The sequence below is a fragment of the Oncorhynchus nerka genome, linkage group LG3, assembly GCF_034236695.1.
Source record: "Oncorhynchus nerka isolate Pitt River linkage group LG3, Oner_Uvic_2.0, whole genome shotgun sequence".
Taxonomy (NCBI): domain Eukaryota; kingdom Metazoa; phylum Chordata; class Actinopteri; order Salmoniformes; family Salmonidae; genus Oncorhynchus; species Oncorhynchus nerka.
In genome coordinates, this window is record NC_088398.1 from 45,820,941 (window position 1) to 45,843,201 (window position 22,261).

At 42.5% G+C, this 22,261-nt stretch overlaps 1 protein-coding gene across 2 annotated transcripts in view; it reads right to left on the reverse strand.

Annotated features, from left to right (window-relative positions):
• Positions 1–20,154, reverse strand: part of LOC115109108 (neurabin-1-like) — a 46,145-nt gene extending 25,991 nt beyond the window's left edge. The window contains exons 1-2 of one of the 2 annotated variants that reach the window (XM_029633710.2): positions 19,984–20,154; positions 17,665–19,590 (exon numbers count right to left, since the gene is read on the reverse strand). In XM_029633710.2, coding sequence (XP_029489570.2) covers positions 17,665–19,425 — 1,761 coding nt within the window. In that variant the 5' untranslated portion in view covers positions 19,426–19,590; positions 19,984–20,154. The remainder of the gene's footprint in view (positions 1–17,664; positions 19,591–19,983) is intronic. The other variant, XM_029633719.2, reaches the window with a different exon arrangement.
• Positions 20,155–22,261: the final 2,107 nt, after the last annotated feature.

Consider the following 22,261-nt stretch of genomic DNA (forward strand, 5'->3'; position numbering starts at 1 on the left):
AGATAGGCCTCACTATGCCCTAAGCAGGTTTTAGAAATAAGCATCAACTAGTAGGTCTTGCGACGCGTATACAGAGATGATCAGCTTACAGAGGAGTATAGAGTGCAGTGATGTGTCCTATAAGGAATATCGGCCTGCTTTTCTTCAGCAGGGACAGGGAAGATGGTTAAAATTGATGGGAAGATGGATGGAGTCAAATACAGGACCATTCTGGAAGAAAACCTGATGGAGTCTGCAAAAGACCTGCGACTGGGACGGAGATTTGTCTTCCAACAAGACAATGATCCAAAACATAAAGCAAAATCTACAATGGAATGGTTCAAAAATAAACATATCCAGGCGTTAGAATGGCCAAGTCAAAGTCCAGACCTGAATCCAATCGAGAATCTGTGGAAAGAACTGAAAACTGCTGTTCACAAATGCTCTCCATCCAACCTCACTGAGCTCGAGCTGTTTTGCAAGGAGGAATGGGAAAAAATTTCAGTCTCTCGATGTGCAAAACTGATAGAGACATACCCCAAGCGACTTACAGCTGTAATCGCAGCAAAAGGTGGCGCTACAAAGTATTAACTTAAGGGGGCTGAATAATTTTGCACGCCCAATTTTTCAGTTTTGATTTGTTAAAAAAGTTTGAAATATCCAATAAATGTCGTTCCACTTCATGATTGTGTCCCACTTGTTGATTCTTCACAAAAAAATACAGTTTTATATCTTTATGTTTGAAGCCTGAAATGTGGCAAAAGGTCGCAAAGTTCAAGGGGGCCGAATACTTTCGCAAGGCACTGTATATCTCCGTAATCTTGCAAGGGTAGGATGGTCATCTGAATCAGGGTTAGTTTGGCAGCTGGGGTGAAGGAGGAGCGATTACGACAGAGGAAACCAAGTCTGGATTTAACTTTAGCCTGGAGCTTTGATATGTGCTGAGAGAAGGACAGTGTACCATCTATCCATACTCCCAAGTACTTGTATGAGGTGACTACCTCAAGCTCTAACCCCTCAGAGGTAGTAATCACACCTGTGGGGAGAAGGGAATTATTTTTACCAAACCACATGACCTTTGTTTTGGAGGTGTTCTGAAGGGCAGAGAAAGCTTGTTTAACTCTAACAAAGCTTTGTTGTAAAGCATTTAACACAAAGTCTGGGCCAGCTGAGTATATGACTATCATATGGATGAGGGCTTCCTACTACCTGAGTTATGTTGTTGATGCAAATTGAGAAGAGCGTAGGGCCTAGGATCGAGCCTTGGGGTACTCCCTTGGTGACAGGAAGTGGCTGAGACAGCAGATGTTCTGACTCTTGAGGTAGTAACCTAGTCAGTTGATTACAGACAAGTTTTTCCCAACACTTTTGATAAACAGGGCAAAATAGAAATAGGCCTATAACAGTTAAATAAAAGGAGGAAACGTGGCTGCCTTCCAAGAAATGGGAATCTCCCCAGAAAGGAGAGACCGGTTAAAAAAGGTCAGAGATAGGCTTGGCGATGATAGGGGCAGAAATCTTAAAGAAGAAAGGGTCTAAGCAAGTGGGCTCCCGAGTGGCGCAGTGGTCTAAGACAATGCATCTCAGTGCAAGATGTGTCACTGCAGTACCTGGTTCGAATCCAGGCCGCCCCATAGGGTGGCGCACAATTGGCCCAGTGTCGTCTGGGTTTGGCCAGGGTAGGACATCATTGTAAATAAGAATTTGTTCTTAACCTTTTTGGGATAGGGGGCAGCATTTTCACATTTGGATGAATTGTGTGCCCAGACGGAACTGCGTCCTACTCTGTCCCAGATGCTAATATATGCATATTATTATTAGTATTGGATAGAAAATACTCTGAAGTTTCTAAAACTGTTTGAATGATGTCTGTGAGTATAACAGAACTCATATGGCAGGCAAAAACATGAGAAGAAATTCAAACAGGAAGTGAGAAATCAATTTTCAAAACAGTGCCTATTGAAATCAAAGTCAGATATGAATGAGGTTGTACTTCCTAGGGCTTCCACTAGACGTCACCATCTTTAGAAACTGGTTTGAGGATTCTACTATAAAGGAGGGGTCCATGAGAGCTCTTTGAGTGAGTGGTCTGGCAGAGAGCCTCGGTCTCATGACGCGCGCTCCCGACAGAGTTTGCTCTCGTTCCAATGCTTTTCTTCAGACAATGAAATTCTCCGGTTGGAACCTTATTGATGATTTATGTTAAAAACTCTGTATGTTTTGGAATCAAAACATTACTGCACGTAACGCGCCAATGTACACAGAGTTTTGGATATAAATATGCACATTATCGAACAAAACATACATGTATTGTGTAACATGATGTCCTATGAGTGTCATCTGATGAAGATCAAAGGTTAGTGATTAATTTTATCTATATTTCTGCTTTTTGTGACTCCTATCTTTGGTTGGAAAATGGCTGTGTGCGTTTTTGTGACTTGACTCTGACCTAACATAAATCATATGTTGTGCTTTTGCTGTAAAGCATTTTGAAATCCGACATGATGGGTAGATTAACAAGATGTTTATCTTTCATTTGCTGTATTGGACTTGTTAATGTGTGAAAGTCACATATTTTTGAATTTCGCACACTGCCTTTTCAGCGGAATGTTGTCGAGCCTGCGCTAGAAAGGTTAACTGACTTGCCTAGTTAAATAAAGGTTAAGTAAACTACATTTAAAAAACATCTGACCAAGATGTTTTTTTGGGGTCAAGTTTAATTAAGGAGCTCCTTTAGCACCTCGGACTCAGTGACTGCCTGCAGGGAGAAACTTTGTAGCGGGGCTGGGGAAAAAGGGGGAGAAGTGTCGATAGTTGCATTAGAAGGGGTGGGAGATTAAATGTTGGACGGGCAAGGAGGCATAACTGAGTCAAATAGGAATCCTGACTTAATGAAGTGGTGATTAAAGTGCTCAGCCATGTGCTTGTCAGTAACAACCACGTCATCAACATTAAGGGGCATGGGCAGCTGTGAGGAGGAGGGTTTATTCTCCAGGTCTTTAACCGTTTTCCAGAACTTCTTGGGGTTAGGACCCACAGAGAGAGCCCTGCTCCTTAACTTCTTTGGGACTGGGGGGCAGTATTGAGTAGCTTGGATAAAAAGGTGCCCAAAGTAAACTGCTTGCTACTCAGGCCCAAAAGCATATAATTAGTAGATTTGGATAGAAAACACTCTGAAGTTTCTAAAACTGTTTGATGATGTCTGTGAGTATAACACAACTCATATGGCAGGCAAAAACCTGAGAAAAGAATCCAACCAGGAAATGGGAAGTCTGAGGTTAGTGGTTTTTCAAGTCATTGCCTATCGAATATACAGTGTCTATGGGATCATATTGCACTTCCTAAGGCTAGAGGTCAACAGTCTTTAGAACCTTGTTTGAGGCTTCTACTGTGAAGTGGGGGCGAATGAGAGCTGTTTCAACCAGGTGTCTGGCAGAGTGCCATGAGCTGATCACGCGCGCTCCCGTGAAAGGTTGCTGTGTTCCATTGCATTTCTAAAGACAAAGGAATTCTCCGGTTGGAACATTATTGAAGATTTATGTTAAAAACATCCTAAAGATTGATTCTATACATCCCTTGGCATGTTTCTACGAACTGTAATAGAACCTTTTTGACATTTCGTCTGAACAAGTGATCGTGCATTATGCATTTGGATTACTGGGCTAAACGCGCTAACAAAAAGGAGGTATTTGGACATAAATTATGGGCTTTATCGAACAAAACAAACATTTATTGTGGAACTGGGATTCCTGGGAGTGCATTCCGATCAAGATCATCAAAAGGTAAGTGAATATAGGTAAGTAAATAACGCTATTTCTGACACCTCTCCTTCTTTGGGAAATGGCTGGATGTTTTTCTGTGACTAGCGCTGAACAAGGTGTGCTTTCGCCGTAAAACCATTTTGAAATCTGACATAGCGGTTGCATTAAGGAGAAGTTAAAGTTATTTCCATGTATAACACTTGTATCTTTTATCAATGTTTATTATGAGTATTTCTGTAATTTGATGTGGCTCTCTGCACTTTCAACGGATGTTTGTTTGAGACGATGCATTTCTGATCATAACACACCAATTTCAAATGAGGTTTTTGGACATAAAGATTAACTTTATCGAACAAAACACACATTTATTGTGTAACATGAAGTCCTGTAAGTGCCATCTGATGAAGATCATCAAAAGGTTAGTGATTAATTTAAATGGCTATTTCTGATTTTTGTGAGCCCTCTCCTTGGCTGGAAAATGGCTATATGGTTTTCTGTAACTAGGTGCTGACCTAACTTTTGGTGTGCTTTCGCTGTAAAGCCTATTTGAAATTGGATACTGTGGCTGGATTTACAAGAAGTTTATTTTTTAAATGGTGTAAAGTACTGGTATGTTTGAGGAATTTTAATTATGGGATTTCTGTTGTTTTGAATTTGGCGCCCTGCAATTTCACTGGCTGTTGGCGAGGTGGGACGCTCCCGTCCCACATATCCCAGAGAAGTTAAAGTAACTAACTTTGGCCTTCTGGATAGCCTGAGTGCACTTATTTCTCATTTGCCTGAGCATTTTCGCCAAATGCAATTGTTGAGGTGGAGTAACTCTGCAAGATCATGGTCGAACCAGGGGCTGAACCTGTTTTTAATTCTAATTTTCTGAATGGGGCGTATTTGTTAATAATTCCACTGAAAATATTTTAAAAAGAAGTTCCAAGCGTCTTCGACAGACGACAGTCTTCAAGCTGATTCTATACCATTTTACAGAGGCCAGTTCATTAAGTTTTTTTAGCAAGTGTCAATGACAAATCAGGACAGGTTGTTTCACTGAGCAGCTATTACAAACACAGGCTGTTAAATAGTGATCACTAAGGTCATTAGAGAAACCACTGGACTGATACCTATCAGAATTATTTGTGATGATAACATCGAGGAGAGTAGCCTTTTCTGGGTATTTGGAGTCATACTTTGCGGGATTGGTAATAATCTGAGAAAGATTTAGGGAGTCCCATTGCTTTAGGACTTGGTCAGCTGTTTTAAGCATGTCCCAGTTTAGGTCACCTAGCAGGACAAATTCAGACAGTGTAAGGGGCTAGGAGAGCTCTTAGGGCAGGTGGGGTACAGGCCGGTGAGGATGGAGGACGATAGCACCAGCAACAGTCAACAAAGAACTGCTTAAAAGTTTAATGCTTAGAACCAACTAATCAAATTGTTTGGGGACAGTTCACCTGACAGAAGACTGGATCCAAACATTACACTATTGATTTGAGAATTGTACATTTACTCTACTTTTCGCCGCATTTGTTGATAACCAAGTCAGAAAATATACTGGATACATTGAGTAAAATCATAGGAACATTCCTGGAAAATGTGGGGTCGGTAGTGTCTCCAAGTGGCCACACACCTTTTCAAATTGTGCACAGTAATCTCAATGCACTTTTATGACTCAAAGAAGAGTCTTCAACTATAAGGTGTTTTTTTGAGCTCTCCTAGCTGTGCCGTTGAGGAACTACAGCAAGCACACTTGTAGTTTTATTTGGAACACAGCATTCATAACCCTTTACTTACTACATATGAAAGTTATGTTTATCTCACCAGCTACACACAATACCCCATAACGACAATGTGAAAACATGTTTAAATGTCTTTTTGCAAATGTATTTCAAATTAAATACAGATCTATCTAATTTACATAAGGAGTCACCCGAGTCAATACTTTGTAGAAGCACCATCGGCAGCAATTACATCTGTGAGTCTTTCTGGGTACATCTGTAAGAGCTCTCCACAGCTGGATTGTGCAACATTTGACAATTATTATTTTCAAATAATTTCAAGCTCTATCAAATTGGTTGTTGATCATTGCTAGACAACCATTTTCAGATATTGCCATAGATTTTCAAGTGGATTTAAGTCAAGTCAAGATTTAACTCGGCCCCTCAGAAACATTCACTGTCTTCTTGGTGAGCAACTCTAGTGTAGAGCAACTCTAGCCTTGTGTTTTAGTTCATTGTCCTGCTGAAAGGTGAATTAATCTCCCAGTGTCTGGTGGAAAGCAGACAACCAGGTTTTCCTCTACGATTTTGCCTGTGCTTAGCTCCAATCCATTTATTTGTATTTAATTCCGAAAAACTCCCCGGTCCTTAATGATTACAAGAATACCCATAACATCATGCAGCCACCACTAAGCTTGAAAATATGGATAGTCATATTCAGTAATGTGTTGTATTTGTCACACCTATTCCCACTCTCCCTCTCTAGCGCTTGAGGGCGCCAGGCTGCCCTTCATTACGCACACCTGTCACCATCACTACGCGCATCAGCGCTCATTGGACTCCCCTGAACCTCCCTTACTTTATTGATTGCCCCTCTATATCTGTCTGCTCCTCAGTTTGTCCCCCATGTCAGCATTGTCATTTAAGTTTCCCCTATCGGTATTCTGTTCTGTTTGTTGGTTATTAAATGTTCACTCCCTGTACCTGCTTCTCATCTCCAGCGTCTGTCCTTACAGAATGCTGACACCAATATGTGAAGCATCAGGGAGTTTTTGTTTGTGACGTTGGGTCCGGGTTCCGTCGCCGATGGAACTGGGGGTGCCTCAGTTGGCCCGAGCGGTTTACTTGCCTCGGCAGGCGCCCAATCCACGTCATGCCTCAGCCAGTTCATCGGGCTCCACGATTAAGCTGGCTCGTCGGGCTTCTACGCTTCAGCCAGCCCGTCAGGCTCGCCCAGGTGGGACGCCGGGTGGGGGTGTACTGTCATGCCTTCTACCGCTCTCCAGCACCAGGCTGCCCTTCATAACGCACACCTGTCACCATCATTATGCGCATCAGCGCTCATTAGACTCACCTGGACTCCCTTACTTTGTTGATTGTCCCTATATATCTGTCTGCTCCTCAGTTTGTTCCCTGTGTCAGCATTATTGTCGTTTATGTTTCCCCTGTCCAGACGCTGTCCGTTGGCTAAATGTTCACTCCCTGTACCTGCTTCTCATCTCCAGCGTCTGTCCTTATAGTATTGGATTTGGCCCAAACATAGCACTTTGTATTCAGGACAAAAAGGTAATTGCTATGCCACATTTACTGCAGTATTACTTTAGTGCCTTGCTGCAAACAGGATACATATTTTTTCCTTCTTTCCACAATGTCAATTAGGTTAGTATTGTGGAGTAACTACAATATTGTTGATCCATACTCAGTGCCATTTTCCTTTTCTCTGAAGATTAACTCATTCCCAACTCCAAATGTTTACCCAGACTTCAACAGCAATGAGCAGCACAGTACAATAGTTTAGTCAGCCTCTCTGGACAGTGAATTAACTGGATAAACTACAGTGTACCCACCTCGGTACTGCACACAGTATCTACAACAGGATAATAACACACCTGGAACTGGGGAGTGTTACCGCTCTCTACTATAATTCTACAACATGTGGTCATAGCATTGGTGTCAAGGTGAATGTGAATGTCAGCAGATACAGATTGCCGGGTGTGCTGTTTGTTAGACCTGTGGATCACAGTTTGAACATAGCTCTGTGTCACACCACTCCATAAATTTCTTCAGATTAGGCCACACCTAGAAAACACAATTCCAACTGTACGGAGAACAGAGGAGTTAACCCTTTCCTTACCTCTGCCTATGACACAATCAAATGTTTCAAAAGCCCTTTGAAATAGGGCTGGGAGATATGTCCTGAAAATCATAATGCATTTTAATTTTTTTAATTTATGGGCGATTCAAGATCTAAATAAGCTTTGTTGCACAATTAAAAAAAGGTCAATGCACTGCATTTCAGTCAGGTATACAGTCAGGTATACAGTCAGGTATAATCAAATTAATTCAGGGCTTGTAAAATTATATTTAGGCTAAATAAGCCTTCCAAAACCATAAGACCCACTAATCATTTTATTTGATCAAATTAGTTTAACCTGCTTTTTTTGCAATACTCACCGATCTGGCTTTCAAGTCTGTCTATGACATGGTTTCAATTAGGAAAACGTGGCGCCGGACATTTGACCAGCAGCATTTTAATTTACCGGACATTTGAGAAATTGACCGTACCCATATGCATAGGTTGCGTAACCTGATTAGGGCATCCACCTACGGTGCTCAGAATGACAGAAATCACATTTAGATTAGGGTAACTCATATAATCAGAACATGCAAGTCGAGGATGAACGATGTGCACTTTGAAGATGTTAGAATAACTGTATTTTTCTCAGCCAGCAAGACGAGCAACAGACAGCAAAATCACTGGCCTTTGTCAACCTACTATCCCCTATAGTAGAAAAGTTGACCTATTCTATTGGTCAGCTTGTCAAGAAAGAAATAGCCTATTCCAAACAGACTCTGGGACAGTTGTGAGATGATAGAGTCCAAATTCATACAACCAGTTACCTTAAAAAGCAATTAGTCTGATGCAACAGATGAGAATGTTAAGGAATCTTGCGATACAGGCATTTGGAACAGCGCACCAAAACATGCATTCAAATTAATTTGATTGATCACCCAGCCATTCTTTGAAGTAAGAATAAAAGCTACGCAATATGACATAAAACGATAGATTGCGCAAAGAGATATCTTGAAGATAAAACGTGTGGAAAAGACTATGGTATAACCTCAGTGTTTATGTTGACCATTTATCACGAGGCCTGTACAGAAGGTTGAGACTGCTGCAGCAACAGACTACTACCGACTCAGCTGCTATGGGAATGCAGTATATCGTATCCAACGCCCCATCTAGGTGCTCTGTTTCCAAATATTAACATGAAGATATTTCCCCCCCACCATTGCATTAATGCATTGACTGACTGAGGAACCTGCGGCAATACAGACATTTCGACTACAGTAAATCAAGGAGCAGAAGTGTTCTGCCCTATATTATCTGGCATACAGAAATATGACAGTGTGCACGTGTCAACAAGCCAGTGGGTAGTCTCCGGGTAGTATAGCAGGCAGTAAACAAAAAAGGTCCAACGTAACTTTGACGTAATTGTCACCTAGTAATTAAGCCTAACCTTCAAATAACCATTATGGCACTTCAGGTTGGAATACTCAGCTTCTTTGTTGTTGTTTTTATAGTTAGTCATTTTTTTTTTTTTACACCTTTATTCTCCACAATTTTGTGATTGCGATCTGGTCTCGTCGCTGCAACTCCACAACTGGCTGTGGGTGAGGCGAAGGTGGAGTCATGTGTCCTCCGAAACATGACCCGTCAAGCCACACTTCTTAACACCTACTCGCTTAACCCGGAAACCAGCTACAACAATGTGTCGGAGTCAGTGGTGTAAAGTACTACTTAAAGTACAGATACCCAAAAAAACTACTTACCATTTATATTTTTGACAACTTTTACTTCACTACATTCCTAAAGAATATATTGTACTTTTTACTCCATACATTTTCCCTGACACCCAAAAGTACTCACTACATTTTGAGTACTCAGCAGGACAGGAAAATGGTCAAATTCAAGCACTTATCAAGAAAACACCTGGTCATCCCTACTGCCTCTGGCCTGGCGGACTCACTAAACACAAATGCATCTTTTGTAAATAACTTCTGAGCGCTGGAGTGTGCCCCTGGCTATCCATACATTTTAGAAACAAGAAAACATTGCCGCCTGCTTTGCTTAATATAAGGAATTTCTTTCTTATTTATATTTACTTTTGATACTTAAGTATATTTTAAACCAAATACTTTGACTTTTACTCATGTAGTATTTTACTGGCTGACTTTTACTTGAGTAACTTTCTATTTAAAAAAAAGGTAGCTATACTGTTACTCAAGGACGACAATTAGGTACTTTTCCCACCACTGGTCAGAGGAAACACAGTTCAACTGATGACCGAGGTCAGCCTGCAGGCACCGGGCCCGACACAAGGAGTCGCTAGAGCGAGATGAGCCAAGTAAAGCACCCCTGGGCAAACCCTCCCCTAACCCAGACGACGCAGGGCCATTTGTGCGCCGCTCTATGGGATTCCCGGTCACGGACGGTTATGACCCCAGGCTGTAGTGACTCCGCAACACTGCGATGCAGTGCCTTCGACCGCTGCGCCACTCGGGAGGCCCGGAATACTCAGCCTCTGACGGGTACAAAACATCAACTTAAGTTGAGATTCCTTAAGTAATGCACAACCTCTATTTTTAAAGATGCATTAAAGCAGAACAAGCAGATTAAGTACAAAGCTAATGGGATAGGAGTACAGGTGTCTGAAAATCAGTCTCAACGAATTTACAATCCATTCATTTGCGAAAAACAAACATTAATTCTCCATATGTGCAGCTGCAAACTGTCTTTTGAGCCTCAGTCAAGGGACATGTTCAGAATGGAAGTCTCCTACAGCAGCTTGACAAAGAAGACCTTTCTTCCTCAGACAACAGGTCCCCTGTACAGGCTCAGGTTGCACACAAAGACCTAAATCCTGCTGCAGGCAGTAGCACAAAGCACTTCAACTCTCCTCTGATAGCAGGCCAGGGCTCCAGAGTGGCCCACCATGCCACGCCAGGCAGGGCCAGCTCAAACCAGCACACTGTCTGAGGCATTGTCGACTGAATACCCTAGTCAAGCACTACTAGTGAGGTAAACTAGAATCATTCTGTATTGTGCCACTAGAGGTGAAGACAGACTGGTGCTGAAAATGAAATGGAAAGACGCTTCGGTTGAAGACCAAACTGTCAAATGCAAATCTTTCTGCTTTCCAGATAATTGAAAAAGACAACAGTTGTGATTAGACAGTCAATCCCCTTTTTCAACTGATATTCAAACACCAACAGCAAGGGCCAACCTGTCACCGAAATTACTCCTATTGCAAAAGGAGAGTGTCTTTTCTCCTGAGAGGCCTGTTTGAGAGGGAAAGAACTCTACTTACATAACTTTACTCTCTAGGCAAGTAAGGCTACAATTGTGGAAACAAATTGTTAAGTATTGTAACAGAAGCCATCCCTGCTTGCAATATCATCGTTGACGTTTAAAGGAAAGACCAGAGGAAGCATTCCACTTTCGAGTCAACACATAGCAGAAGACGCATCTCATCCTCGTGTTGTTAAGAGATACTCCAGGGTGGAGTGTTTTCAGGAAGTGCATGCTTGAAGAAAACCTAAAGTGCCGTGCCCACTTCAAACTGTCTGGAAGCAGTTCAAATCATGACTCATCTAAAATAGGACACCCACCATTTTACAGATGGCACCCTAAGGAGTATAGAAGGCTAAAAAAATGAAGGGTGCAAAAAAGCTGGCGGAAAACAATCTTTCATTAATAACTAGTAAACACTTTGTCCCAGACACATGACATGCTATCTACCTTCAGCCTGTTAGAATTGAGAAACAAGGAGGGAAGAATGATGAGCAGCACATGCCAGGGCAAGACCAAAACGAAGAATCCACCATTTCACAACCACGGGAAGAACACTGTCAACCAACAGATGTCACGTCACACTTACGACCTAGTCCTAACAAGGAGACGCCCTTTAACCTTAGCGTTACCTGGACAAAAGACTGGTGATCATAAATCGATCCATCGTTTGTACAGGAGTTTAGAAGTAATGCATTCTTCACTGAAACAGTGTTTGATAATGGAGTTTGCAATGGCTTGAATTTCTGAACACATTTGTGTATCTCTCTTCACTCACACTGTTATTGAGCTCTATCAATATGTGAACTGTTACTGTAACACAATGACGTGAAGTGTAAAGCTAGGCTAATCTCTGCTATGTCGTCCCTAGGACAGATGCAGCACACTGTTTGTGTCGTCCTCCAGGTCAGCTACTGGCCCCCTCTCACAGGACCCCCTCCCTAGGAACCCATGTCAGGCCAATTGGGGCCATCCACACCCTGAGATAACACACGAGGCCCTGGATAAACATTGACCAGTATATAGGCTGTGGAATGCCCTGAAGTGATTTTTTCCCCCCCTGATCTGCCAAAATTGTTGATAAGCTGTGTTGATGGGAGATATCACCCAACACCCCCCATGCCCAGCCCACTTCATTTTGACGCCTTTCACAAATTAGTTTTAGGCCATATAGCCCAGCCCTATCTCAATATTCTTCAAACCTATGGGCAATTCACGATTTGTATATATATTTGTTTTCTCTAAATAAGCTTTGTTGTACAATTAAAAGGTCAAATACACTGCATTTAAAAACAGTCAGCAATAATCTAATTCGGAGCTTGTGAAATTAGGCTGAACGTACACAACGTTCAAATGTTTGGGGGTTCGATTACAGGCTCAAAATGGCCAGAAACTAATAACTTTCTTCTGAAACTAGTCAGTCTATTCTAGTTCTGAGAAATGAAGGCTATTCCATGTGAGAAATTGCCAAGAAACTGAAGATCTCGTACAACACTGTGTACTACTCCCTTCACAAAACAGTGCTAACTGGCTCAGAATAGAAATAGTGGGAGGCCCCAGTGCACAACTGAGCAAGAAGACAAGTACATTTGTGTCTAGTTTGAGAAACAGACACCTCACAAGTCCTCAATTGGCAGCTTCATTAAATAGTACTTAGCTAACACAACGTGTCATTGGAACACAGGAGTGATGGTTGCTGATAATGGGCCTCTATACGCCCCTGTAGATACTCCATTAGAAATCAGCCGTTTCCAGCTACAATAGTCATTTACAACATTAACAACGTTTACACTATATTTCAGATCAATTTTGGAGGGATGGTGGGGGATAAAGTGCTTTTCTTTCAAAAACAAGGACATTTCTAAGTGACCCCAAACTTTTGAATGGTAGTATATGCATTCCACAACCATAAGACCCACTAATAATGTCATTATTTATCAAAATAGTTGTATCTGCTGTTTTTCCCCCAAACAATCACTGAACTAGCTTTCAGGTTGGTCTATAAAAAAAAGCCCTTTTTGTTAGAAATTTTACCATTCACTAATAACGTAGCAGGCATTATAGAAAATTAACACCATTCTCATAAACAAGTCCACGTGCTAGTGAGTAGCCAGCTAATATTTATATTTCAAGTTTGGCTAATTTGGATCTGAATTCAGCTAACAGTTGTATTGTTATGAACACAACCTTCTGTCTGTCTCCAACTGTTTGAACAGCATGCTAGCCTGTCCAGTTTGTTCAAATGTTGAAATCAAGTGGCCTGCCTTGTTTCTAAAGAATGAGAACAAGTTGCCAATTCCTCACATAAATTGTTTTACGCTTATTGCACATTTATAAAACACAGACTACACAGCTAGTATAACAATCTTTATTTGACTAAAAATCTGCTAGCGATACGTGGTACCATAATGCGCGCGCGACTAACTGAGCATTCATTTTCCAGAATGTTCATTGGTACATCTGTTTCAGTAGTGTCTGCTCTGTTTCAAATCATGAGGAGTTGAAACATTTAAAAGAAGGTTATGGTTCGAAACTTCTCATCTATTACAGAAAAATAATGTCTCCCATGTGTTTTGGTGTCCATATGACCCATTCTGTTGGACCAAACCTCAAATGCAAATAGCAAGTTGAAACTGTTTGTCAGAGAGGAAGATGGGATATCCCATCTGTTGTTGTTGTGAGTGGTAGGAGGAGAGGCTTGGGTGAAAGAGGCGAAGCAAGAGGTTTCACTCTCGCCAAAATCTGTCCAAAATAAGCCCAATGCATTTCTATGCTCTTATTTTGAACCTAAGATTGTCACCTGCCTTTCCGCTTTTGGGACAACGACTCCCATTGTTAGGGCGGAGACATGAGCATCTCGTCATTATATACAGATCTCTGGTGTAAATGGGAAGGTGCACAGCACAGAAGGAGCGAACAAGACCGAAAAGACAACGTGAGAACAAGCGTACATAAACGCTCATAAAAACAAAATACTATTCTGCGATACAGGCATTAGGAATGAACATAAATTCAAATTAACTTGATATATCCCATGAGTGCCAGTGGTAAAGGAGAATGCCATGCACGGATAAGAGTACCCTCTAGCTTACCATCTTCAAGTCACTCACCAGCAGTGAACTGAGCATATTGACCAGGCGGATCATTAACACAATAGATAGGAGGGAGTTCTGAGGGCAGGAATGTGTTTGTTCCCAAAAGGATTTAAGTACCGCTCGCTCGTAAAAGGTAGAGTAAATAGGGAATTCTTGGTTTTTACTATCCCCACCATTATCATGAAATGACTTGGCACCGGTCAGTAAAATGAGATCATACGAGTTGAATTAACATCTACACGTCTTGTTGGTCAAGAGTCCTTACATGTTGACTAGGCTTGGGTGATATACCGTTTATAGCGTATACCGGGGAATTTCGAAATACTGACGGTATGATTTTCAATACCATTTGGGTTGAGGGCACCCTTGTCTTGCGGTGGCGAGAGCTACGCCACTGCTTTTACGGTATATAGGTTAAGTATAACCATTTTTAAAAATCCAACACGTGTCAATAAATTATATCCAGCTCAGGGCTCCAGCTATGAATTTGATTCGCTAACTTGCTAGTTAAGTGGCTACATGTCAAGATGAAGCTTATTGGTTACAGCAGAGACATTCAATCCCCCCCTGGATTGCCTAAATTCTTGTGAGTAAATTAAAAAATAAATACATACATACAGTACCAGTCAAAAGTTTAACACACCTACTCCAGGGTTTTTATTTATACTATTTTCTACAACGTAGAATAATAGTGAAAACATCAAAACTATGAAATAACATATAGTAACCAAAAAAAAGTGTTAAAACAACTCAAAATATATTTGATATTCTTTAAAAAGTAGCCACCCTTTGCCTTGATGACAGCTTTGCACGCTCTTGGCATTCTCTCAGCCAGCAACATGAGCTAGTCACCTGGAATGCATTTAAATTAACAGGTGTGCCTTGTTAAAAGGTAATTTGTGGAATTTCTTTCCTTAATGCGTTTGAGCCAATCAGTTGTGTTGTGACAAGGTAGGGCTGAGTCACTGGCTTACTGGGGCTCTCTCATGCCGTCCCTGGAAGGGGTGCGTCACCTGAGTGGGTTGCTTCACTGATGTGGTCATCCTGTCTGGGTTGGTGCCCCCCCTTGGGTTGTGCCATGGCGGAGATCTTTGTGGGCTATACTCAGCCTTGTCTCAGGATGGTAAGTTGGTGGTTGAAGATATCCCTCTAGTGGTGTGGGGGCTGTGCTTTGGCAAAGTGGGTGGGGTTATATCCTTCCTGTTTGGCTCTGTCCGGGGTGTCCTCGGATGGGGCCACAGTGTCTCCTGACCCCTCCTGTCTCAGCCTCCAGTATTTATGCTGCAGTAGTTTATGTGTCGGGGGGCTAGGGTCAGTTTGTTATATCTGGAGTACTTCTCCTGTCCTATTCGGTGTCCTGTGTGAATCTAAGTGTGCGTTCTCTAATTCTCTCCTTCTCTCTTTCTTTCTCTCGGAGGACCTGAGCCCTAGGACCATGCACCAGGACTACCTGACATGATGACTCCTTGCTGTCCCCAGTCCACCTGGCCGTGCTGCTGCTCCAGTTTCAACTGTTCTGCCTTATTATTATTCGACCATGCTGGTCATTTATGAACAGTTTAACATCTTGGCCATGTTCTGTTATAATCTCCACCCGGCACAGCCAGAAGAGGACTGGCCACCCCACATAGCCTGGTTCCTCTCTAGGTTTCTTCCTAGGTTTTGGCCTTTCTAGGGAGTTTTTCCTAGCCACCGTGCTTCTACACCTGCATTGCTTGCTGTTTGGGGTTTTAGGCTGGGTTTCTGTACAGCACTTTGAGATATCAGCTGATGTACGAAGGGCTATATAAATAAATTTGATTTGATACAGAAGATAGCCCTATTTGGTAAAAGACCAAGTCCATATTATGGCAAGAACAGCTCAAATAAGTAAAGATAAACTACAGTCCATCATTACTTTAAGAAATGAGGTCAGTCAATTTCAAGACCTTTGAAAGTTTATTCAAGTGCAGTCGCAAAAACCATCAAGCGCTATGACGAAACTGTCTCTCACGAGGACCACCACAGGAAAGGAAAACACAGAGTTACCTCTGCTGCAGAGAAGTTAATTTCAGCCCAAATAAATGCTTCAGAGTTCAGAGGAGACTGCGTGAATCAAGCTTTCATGGTCGAACTGCTGCAAAGAAACCACTACTAAAGAACATCAATAAGAAGAGACTTGCTTGGGCCAAGAAACACGAGCAATGGACATTAGACCGGTGGAAATCTGTCCTTTGAGTCCAAATTTGGGATTTTTGTTTCCAACCGCCGTGTCTTTGTGAGACACAGGATGATCTCTACATGTGTGATTGCCACCGTGAAGCATGGAGGAGGAGGTGTGATGGTGTGGGGTTGCTTTGCTGGTGACACTGTCTGTGAGGTATTTAAAATTCAAGGCACACTTAACCAGCATGGCTACCACAGCATTCTGCAGCGAAACGCCATCCCATCTGGTTTGGGACAGTCATTTGTTTTTCAACAGGGCAATGACCCAACACACCTCCAGGCTGTGTAAGGGTTATTTGACCAAGAAGGAGAGTGATGGATTGCTCCATCAGATAACCTGGCCTCCAATCACATGACTTCAACCCAATTGAGATGGTTTGGGATGAGTTGGACCACAGAGTGAAGGAAAAGAAGCCAACAAGTGCTCAGCATATGTGGGAACTCCTTCAAGACTGTTGGAAAAGCATTCCAGGTGAAGCTGGTTGAGACAATGCCGAGAGTGTGCAAAGTTGTTATCAAGGCAAAGGGTGGCTACTTTGAAGAATATAAAATATATTTTGATTTGTTTAACACTTTTTTTGGTTACTACATGCTTCCATACGTGTTATTTCATAGTGTTGATATCTTTACTATTATTCTACAATGTATAAAAATAAAGAAAAACCCTTGAATGAGTAGGTGTCCAAACTTTTGACTGGTACTGGTACTGGTACTGGTATATATATATATATATATATATAATATATAGTATGGTACAGAAACAGTATGAAAGTCTGAATACTGCCCAACCCTAATGTTCAAAGGCTGATTCACAGTGAATGGAAATCATCATTCCCCAAGAGTAGGCCTCCAACCAACCATCAACAAGTCACTGGAAGAGCCATGATGAGGTTGTTTATACTGTACAGTACAGTTAAGTCAGGGTTCCAACACGTCACTCCAGTTCCCTCCCGACTGTCCTCATTCAGCTGGGGTTCACACAGACCCCTTACGTAATGTCAACAATGTTTCCATAAATACAGCGTGGAGCATTCTGGACTAACATCTGGAAATGTCTCCACTACTACTAGCCTAGATCCACAACATTGTTAACAAGAGAAATATGTGACCCTCAGACACACCAGCTTTAGGCAATGCCTCAGTAATTACAGAAGCTTAAACACCCCATAGTTTGGGTTCTCATCCATGACACGCTTCACCTGATACAGTGCAACAGCAGCCATAACATCATCATGTGTAACAAAGACACTCATTTCCTATGTGGGATCTGTCAATCAAGGCACCAAAGAATGCCCTCCACAAATAAGTCAACAACCTGAGTGAAAGCAGACTTCCTTGGTTAATAGATTTGATCCAAAAGGGCGCCAGCTGTGACATTGTCCAGTATATTACCACATGTACAATTGACCTCTCTCAGAACTTTTAGGCCAGACAAAAGCTAGCTAGCTACCATGAATAGAAACCATATAGTAAGGTTCACATTCTCTAAGACCCCAAAATGAAAGCAATTAACATCAACTTCACTTCAGATTATCAATGTAACATTCCCTCTTCTCAATGCTTACCCGTATCGGTGACGTTGAAAACTTGATCTTCCTCAGTGGTTCCGGTTCCTCCTCATCATCTGAAAGCCCAGGGGCCTCCTCATACTCCTCCTCACAGAGCTGCTCTTCATTCTCCTCCTCGAGGGTCTGGTCTGTATCCCCATCATCCACAAATGCTGTGTTCTCTCTACCATATGCCACTGGGGAAATCTTGCCCCTTCTGCCCTGTTCCTCCTCCGCATTTTCCTCCTCGTAATCCGCGGTTTGATTTACAGGATTCGCCTCTTTCAATTCATGCCGTGACTCCTCAAATCGACTTCCTTCTTCCTTCTCCAGTGTAATCTCAGTCTCCTTGCCGTCATCTTTCTCTGAGATCGGCTGATGGTGGTCATCCTTCTGACTGATCGCCTTTGGTGGCGATTCTTTTAGCTCAACTTTGATCTCTTTTGGGGGTTGAACATGCACTTCCTCAAAAACATCGTCTTCAATATTCTCCTCTTCGTTCTCCTCGCTCTCTGATGACTCATTCTGTACCACTACGAGCTCAGCCCGGACCGTGCCAGGCAGAGACGAGGCCTGGGTAGGTGGCTTTTCCCTGGTGGGACTCCGTGCCACATGCCCATCACTCTTGGCACTGTTGGAGGTTTTGGCCCTGTTGCTACTGTAAAAGCTATTGGCAAACACAGTAGGCTGTTTTTGATCCCTGGGGGGTGGACTGGAGGGTTTTACTCCATCGCTACCCACAGATGGTCTACTGAAAGCATCACTGGTTGAGGGGGAGTGCTTGTAAGCGCTTTGGCCACCTGGGGATACGGGCTCTGGGGAGATGGGCTTTGGAGTGGCATTGGCTGTTGGGAATGTTTTGTGAGTAGTGTTATTGAATGGGGAAGTTGGTTTGAGAATGACACCGGTAACTATGGAGGTAGGTTTGTTAGTGGCATCATTAGTTGGAATGGTGGATTTGTTAAAACTGTCCCTTGTCGGAGATGTAGGCATTGAGCGATCTGAGAGACTGCATACTTTAGACAACATCTCTGTGGCTTTTGCCTCATTGTCACTGTCCACAATGAAGTTGTCTAGCCGCCTGGACATGGGCCCAGCTTTCAGGGACACCCTGGACACATGTTTAGTCTCCTCAGTATCGCTCCTCTCATCTGGCTGGCTTCTCGTCACTGGAGTGGGACCAGGCTCTGTTTTGATGTTGCTAGTTTCAGTGGACCCTGACAATCTCCTGGTACTTTTCCCCCCATCAGACACACTGCCCAGGGGCACCCGGCTTACAACTCTGTTGGGAGACTTCTCCGCTGCGGGTTGTTCTTTGATAGTCCTCTCAAAGAGTTTCCTGGTCGAAGAGAACTTCTCTGCCAAAGCTGTTTTGTCAACTTCGACATCTTCTCCCTTGGGGGTTTTGTCTAGACTTGGAGATTCTGGGCTAGTGGCACAGCTCAAACTTGTTTTGTGTGTGGTGACTGCAAATGGCACATTTGGTGGGGAGACCAGGGACAAATCAGCTTTCAATGTTGTTTTCACCTCTTGAATCTCTTGTTGCTGGCCATCCATCTGGAGGAAAATATTCTTTATCTTGTTTATCCGATTGCCTAAATGCCTCCCCCTCGTGTCCTCCTGTGTGTCGTTAGAACCATTTGCATATGACTTTGCAGTACCGTCCGATTTCGTCCCATCAAAAGTACACTTAATAGCGTGGAAGTCCGACTTGTAAGCATTTCTATGCGGGGACGCACTCCTCAGCGCCCTTTCTCCTTTGCTCTCGGCTTTTATCATTTTCAAATATTTACTGGGAGTATCTTGGGAAGAGGCGATAGAAGTTAAACGTCTGAGTGTTTCTTGTTCCCCTATTGTTGTTCTCAGTCGACCAGTGCCATGGATCCCTCAGATTATTCGGCGTCTTGGTCAGGGAGTCTAAATCATGGGTAATGTGGTGGTCATCTACAGAGACAAGAGGAAAATACACTTTCAAAAACTAGCTGTTAGTACTATTCGAGCCTATCCAAAGCAACTTCCTATATACCTTGCAATCGCATTCTTCCGGCTGCTTCAAAGCAAATTACTTTTCCCTCACCACTACATCGTCGTAGACCAACTTCTTTAATTATTGAACGTGAGTGGGCTTTTAAGAGCCTATGATAATTCGTAGCCGGTCAAACACTGACAATAAAAGTCAGCTAAAGATGAAACACAAAAATAAGCTAACTGTGCAAAACACGTTAGATACCAAACGTCTTTTGTGGTGATCAGTTTCATTGTAACAATTACAAGTAAACTGTGACCGAAACATTTCAGAGCTTTACCGCACGCAAATTAACTTCCGTTGTATTTTACCTCTTACGATACTTATTTCTTCATCCTAGGTGCTGAAGGCTCCTCATAATGCAACTCTTGTGTAATTTATACTCCCGAACTTGTCATTTCGTTACCGCCATCACTCCCCTTTCCAGTTTTCCTCCTTCCTTGTACTCCAGATACAGACAAATCGCGCTTCCGCGCGTACGTACCCTCGCCCTCTGGCGCGCCACACGATCAGACACAATCGGGGGCGCGCACACCAAAACATTCCAGGACGACAAACCCCCATCCCTTCTTGAGTGCGTGGTTGCGCAGACACATTAAATATTTGAGGAATAGATTTCCTTGAGAAGCTCACCCACCGCTCTGCCGCATATGAAAGATTTAAAATGTCCTCAAACAAAACAACACCTATCTCAGGTAGCTACTGTATGTATCTTCAGCAGCTGCTCTATCTGATAGTGATAGTTTTGGTGTAAATGTCTCAACGGCAATATGGCTATTTGATGTTCCAACAAGTGGGTGTGATTTTGGTGAACAGTCTAAGAGCTTGTGTGAAATAGGCTTGGCATGATGCAACGCAGATACCTTACGACCAACCTTAACTTGGTCTATTTTGCCTCCCGAATGACACAGCGGTCTAAGGCACTGCATCGCAGTGCCAGAGGCTTCACTACAGACCTGAGTACGATCCTGGGCTGTATCACAACCAGCCGTGATTGGGAGTCCCATAGGGCGGCGCACAATTGGCCCAGCATCGTCCCGTCCGAGTTAGGGGAGGGTTTGGCTGTCATTGTGAATAAGAATTTGTTCTTAACTGATTTTCCTAGTTAAATAAATAAATCTTAGCGATACTACAACTGCAGAACAGTGATGTATGTGTCATAATTTGATTGTGTAACATTGTTCCAGAATAGCTGACCTGTAAAGAAACTCAAAAAGGTACATAAATTGCACTATATTACCTCACTGAAGAACTGTGCTGCCTTGCAGAGAAGCCAAACTAGTTTCTCAAATGCAAATTCTCTCTCTCGTATTCTGCCACTGTGTACTCTGTTTAGGGCCAAATGTGTCAAGCAATTATCTTTTTGTTTTCTCATGATTTTGGTTGGGTCTAATTGTGTTGCTGTCCTGGGGCTCTGTTTGTGTTTGTGAACAGAGCCCCAGGACCAGCTTGTTTGGATTTTAGTCCCATTCTCTCGGTCATTCTGTAGCTGCCAGACTATGCAGCCTCTCAGAAAACAGTGTTTGCCTACTGAGGATGGAAAAGTACACTGAAAATGATGAGTGCCGTTTTACAGGAGAACATCAACACTGGTGGTGTTTGCACAGGTAAGGAGAGCTCATCTTCTCTGTGAAGAACACACCATAACACTTAGTAAATAGAGGATATTACTTCAGAGTTGACTAATCATTGAGATCGGAGTTAGATTTATATGGTAAATTGTGCTAATACAGCCAAATGTTTCCACACAATCCAAACAATGGCAATCATATTGTTTTATGATTTAACACTACAACATACTGTAATGCAATGACTGGATTATTTTATAGGAATAAGAGTGAATACAGTAATGATTTAATATGGAAAATGGAGCAATTACTTACCATGCAGCATTTAAACTGGTTCCCTCCTTTAGGGACAGTAGCCCTGCACGAAGTAGCACACAAGTTAAAGTTAACTTCTACTCTATAGACAGACATATTTGATGTGTTAATTCTAATCTAAAAATACCAAGATAGCCTTAACAGGATTTGTTGATGTTCTTGAGATCAGCCAGACTCACTGGAAGAGAGTTTAGTGACATTTCCCAGGTGACATGAGGACCTAGATTTAAAAAATACCAACCAATAAAATAGAAAGGGGGACAGAAGAGGTGAATAGAATTTAAGAAAAAGTGCTTTGCACTCCACCCTCAGACATCAATACATTGTATAGGATAGATTAAGTAGATGTAGATGTTCAATCCAATAAAGAACAGACTTGATCAAATGTGTTAACCCTGATCACTTTGCAAGTCAATGTACAACAGTGGAGGCTGCTGGGGGGAGGATGGCTCATAATAATGGCTGGAATGGAGTCAGTGGAGTGGATCAACCACATGGAAACCACGTCTTTGACGTGTATGATGCCATTTCATTGACTCTCTTCCAGCCATTATTATGAGCCGTCCTCCCCTCAGCAGCCTCCACACGTATACTAGACTAACTAGATATCTTAATGTTGATAAGTGGAAGTTAATGACACCTGAAGCCTCTTGAAAATGTTTTCATGAAAGCAAATAGGCTTCTGTGCTGAGCCAAGATATATTCA